Source organism: Poecilia formosa, unplaced genomic scaffold (assembly GCF_000485575.1).
Source record: "Poecilia formosa unplaced genomic scaffold, Poecilia_formosa-5.1.2 Scaffold99, whole genome shotgun sequence".
In the NCBI taxonomy this organism is placed as follows: domain Eukaryota; kingdom Metazoa; phylum Chordata; class Actinopteri; order Cyprinodontiformes; family Poeciliidae; genus Poecilia; species Poecilia formosa.
Window position 1 is genome coordinate 2,040,138 of NW_006800038.1, and position 4,532 is coordinate 2,044,669.

Here is a 4,532-nt window from a genome sequence, read left to right on the forward strand (position 1 = left end):
ATAGAGAAACCCTTCAAAATAAAAGCTTAGAGTATCGACATGCACAGGAAGGAGCTGCAGTTTGACTGGAAACAAACCCAAACCTCTTCTCAGAGCAAACACCAGCATAGCCAGGGGACACATGCAGTATATTTGTTTTTTTAGGATAAAAATAATTTGATCCCTCACATTGTGTAGGTTTAACAAAAGACAAAGAGCCAGAGAGCCATGTTGCACTGCATAAAGCTGCACCTGTTCAACAGGTTTCACGTGGAAAAAGGTTGCATAGGAAACAACAAAAGAGCAAACATCGAAGGCCCTTCTTCAAAAGTGACACAAGGGGGCGCTCAATGCCCGCCATGACTGAGCTGTTACATAACCCACTGCAGAAATGAGCTATAGGGAGAAATCACAGGAGCACAAACAGAAAATCTGATTTTTTTACATCAAATATGAACCAAACATGGCATGCCGTCGAGTAAAGTCTCTGACTGATGGCTTCGTTCTTCTTTGGGTTAATCAGTTAAAAACGGTGTAAAAAATCTACACAACGTGAACCAATTAGTGCAAAAAAAAAAAAAGATTTTAAGTGCATTTCTACATGATGTCCGATGTTCACACGGTCAGTCTGCTCCGGCGGTGGGGTTCCTTTAACTTCAGTAACAAAAACAGAAAGTGGATCCACAGTAGCACATGCCCTTATTCACAATCAGGTACAGTATAAGCAAATTTACAAGTCGGTACAAAATGTAAAACAAAAATCATACGCAGGGCAAGAAGATCTGCAACAGAAAGGTAAAAAAATGACGCAGGAAGGAACCCGAATGTTCGTCCAAAATGGGAGAAAAATAGAGCTTTTACTCAACACGATCCATTCAAAATATCCGCCATTTTTATACAGTCACATATTTGTAAACAGTTTGCCCTTTTTGTCTCATTTGAAAATACGCTCTAATTGGCTCTTTTTTCTTTTATATATATATATATATATATATATATAAGCACACATTTCAAAACATTCTGACACCGTATGTAAAGAAACATTTGAAAAAGTTTAATCCCTCCTTTTTTTGTTTTTTTCTTCTTCATTTCCACCAGAACCGGGTTTTCCGCTCCAGCTGCCGGCGCCGCCTGGAATCCAGCTCCTTTTTTTATTAGAGCCACAACAGAAAACGTAAATTATGTGTTGGATTTCTGCTGCTCTTCTGCACGGCGATGGGGTTGCTATGGTGTGTAACCATGGTTATGGTGTTTCCATGGCTTCAGGGTATCTGGCGCTGAGGGGGGGAAAAAAACGCAGGAGGGACTCCGGCGCTCCTGGATCTCGTTTTTGTTTTCTTTTTTTGGTTTGAGGAGGGGACGGGGGCTGAACCAGATCCCAGATCAGATTTTAAACTGGATGGTTTGGACAAGATGACAGACCTGCAGCAGAATGAACTGTTTGCTCACATCTCCAGTGCGGCGGCGCTGGCTGCGGCGGCGCTCTGTGCTCAGAGTCTGTCGCTGCGGAACGTGTCCTCCACAGACGGGTCGGGCAGCACCATGTCGGGGTCGCTGAGCATGCTCAGTCCATCCAGGCTGAGCGGCTCGATGCGCAGCTCGTCCTCCAGCGGGAAGCCTCCCTCCGAGTCGAAGCACTCGGGAACGGTGGAGAGGGCGTTGCTGATGTCCTTGGACAGACTCGGGTTGGAGTCATCTGAGACGGAGACAACAGATGATGGAGGTGGGAAAGTCACAACACTTCCTCTCACTGCGACGCTGACATCAGCAGCAGCAGGAGGCAGAAACTCATCAACTGGATGATTTTACACTAATTATTTCAGACGGAAGACCTTAAACACTAGAATGCTTCATAATCCGTCCAACCAAACAAAACAAATCTTTGGTTTCCAGAAACTACTGGGGGAAACAACCCTTGAAGCCACTTGGAGGAAGTTAATTTGAAATTTAATACTGGTTTTAATGTTAATTCTGTTATTTCTGTAACATTTTAAGCACTTTTTTATGTGACCCTCCACCTGATGCTGCTGTTACACCTGAAATTAAACTCTGCAGGACAACTTGTGTTGTTTCTATTACTGAACTGAATTTGAACTGAATTCAAAAACTGATCCCAAAGGGAAATTAAATGTTGTTATAATTCAGCAATTAAAATAATATTTTGAAGGCAAAATAATATTTTCTAGTTTCATAAATATTTTACTTTCTAACTGGTTACAAATCATCAAACACAATTTGAATGATGTAAAATGTCAAAGTGAATTTAAACCTCCAGGTAATCTAAACCATTTTAAGTGGTGTTTATTTCACTACGGCTTCTTTTTTAATGTATTTTACTTCTATCACACTAGTAATTGATTAATCATGATTAATCATTTCAGTTCTAGTTGCAGCTCAGCTTAGAGCGCCAATGAAAAGGAGTGAACCTGAATTTCTAGAAATTCCTGCGCCCAAATTTGGGTTTCCTCCAGAGGGAATGCACATTTCACTACAGAGTTTGTAATTAATCATGATTAATCGTGATTTACTGATTAATCGTGATTAATCGTTTCAGTTTGAGATGTAATTTCTTTTTTTATCCTTTTCTCATTTTTCAGTGTCGGACTCACCTGTGAGAATGATGTTGGGCAGCCCTCCGCTGCAGTTCGCGTACAGCATGTTGGCCCTCATGTGGGAGGGGTCCTGCAGGTTGCCATGGCTACCCCCCAGGCCGGAGAGCGCCGCCTGCGAGTAGTAGAGCGAGGAGGAGGACGACGGGTCGTAGCAGGATCCCCCTGCTGAGGAGCTCAGAGCGTTTTCCAGCAGGCTGAACTGGTCCAACTGGGAGCAGATGGGAAGAAAATGGCCATCAGAGAACGGCGGTTAGCACAGCGGCGGTTAGCACAGCGGCGCTCCCTGTGTCAGGAGTTTCCTCCAACTGCGTTTTATTTACAACAATGACAACAAATCACAGCTTCCTGAAGTTCTAAGACTGATTTCAGAAACGTCTGCAGCTCGTTTTGCTAAACCTTAAAGTTGCATTTTGCTAACAAACGATGCAGATTAAGAATCTTTATGAAGCTCCTCTCTGGATGGCAATGGGTTCAACATCTGGGCTGCAGCTGTGCGAATGTGCTCTTCTGCCCTCACCTGATAGGGCAGCGTCTTGTTCTGTCGGGTCGAGAACTGCTGCTCCACAAACGGGTCGCTGAAGAGCGACGCCAAGCTGTTTGCCTGGTAGGGAGGCAAAAACACAAACATTTAAACTTATTATTGTTTTATTTCATTCATCACAACCAGATTTATTCATACCAGAGGCCAGAGGTTGACCTTTGACCTGAGGTGGGCAGAGTTCCCAAAGATTTTACTCAAGTAAGAGTGGCACTACTGCAACAAACGTTACTCAAGTAAAATGAAAAACAGTATACAGAATATACAATCAAGTCCTGAGCAACTGATGAAATTATCAATCATTTAACATTTAAAAATGACATCATCAGATGGACCAACATGTAAAGTGGAAATTTAGTTTTTTTATGGCAGGCCTGTGACAATGAGCAGTAAGTCAGTTGATTGCAAGATAAATTAAAACAAACTCAATAATTTCCATTTGCATTTTTCTCTTTCTACCAAAAACAGGATGAACAAAGTTTTCAGTCTGGTGCTTCGGTTCCAACTTTTTTTTATAATTATATTCACAGAGACTTCATAATTCATTTCATTTGTTGTTTATGTTACTTTGTTTATTTATTTTGGATATTTAAAATGTCTTCCAGTTCAAGTGTTAAATGTTTTTATTGATCATTGAGAATGTGTTTAATGTAAAAATACTCCTACAACTTTTTTTTTTTTTTTTTAAAGCTACTGAAGTAAATGTAACTGAGTAAATGTAACTAGTTATTACCCAACTCTGCCTTTGACCTGCATGTTTTGCCAGATTTCACATGATTTAGAAGAACAGATCAACAAGCTGAGAGAGAAACTGATAATAGATCAGGATGACGCGTTTGGAGCAAAAGCTCCCAAGGACACGCAGCAGCAGAAAACAGCTGCAATTGCTGCAGCTGTTAAATTTGATGCGTTTATACATCATTTTACATGTTTTTAGAGACTCACCACTCAGACCCTCACTGCCTGATTCAGATTTCAGGTTTCATTTCTGACCTGCAGAATTTCAAGTAACATTCTAAGAGTTATAATTTTAGACCCTTTGTGTAAAAATGAGTGAATAAAGGTGCTGTAGGATCCCTTAGAAAGACACAAAACAATCCTCCAAAGGTCACTGCACCAAAGTGTGACCTCTTGGGGTCACCACGTCTCCATAGTAACCATTAGACACCGTCTACATGCCAACCGCCATAAATGTGAACAATTTAATAAACACAGAGACGTGACAGAATGAGGTTGCTGTGTGCAGGTCCCACCTGGCTTGTGTTGAAGTCCAGAGGGATGTTCTGAAGAGGGGAGACAGGCTGCTGGTGCTGCTGCTGCTGGTGCTGCTGCTGCTGGTGCTGCTGCTGCTGCTGCTGCTGATGGTGCTGCTGCTGCTGCTGCTGATGGTGCTGCTGCTGCTG

General features: G+C 42.0%; 1 protein-coding gene across 4 annotated transcripts in view; it reads right to left on the minus strand.

The window, feature by feature from the left end:
* Positions 1-1,052: 1,052 nt before the first annotated feature.
* crtc3 (CREB regulated transcription coactivator 3) overlaps positions 1,053-4,532 on the minus strand; it is a 41,156-nt gene continuing 37,676 nt past the window's right edge. For 3 of the 4 annotated variants that reach the window (XM_016674696.1, XM_016674698.1, XM_016674697.1), the window contains 3 exons: positions 4,383-4,433; positions 3,109-3,192; positions 2,671-2,799 (listed from right to left, as the gene is read on the minus strand). In XM_016674696.1, the coding sequence (XP_016530182.1) occupies positions 2,766-2,799; positions 3,109-3,192; positions 4,383-4,433 (169 nt within the window). In that variant the 3' untranslated portion in view covers positions 2,671-2,765. Of the gene's footprint in view, positions 1,676-2,588; positions 2,800-3,108; positions 3,193-4,382; positions 4,530-4,532 lie in introns of those variants that run through there. The other variant, XM_007558850.2, reaches the window with a different exon arrangement.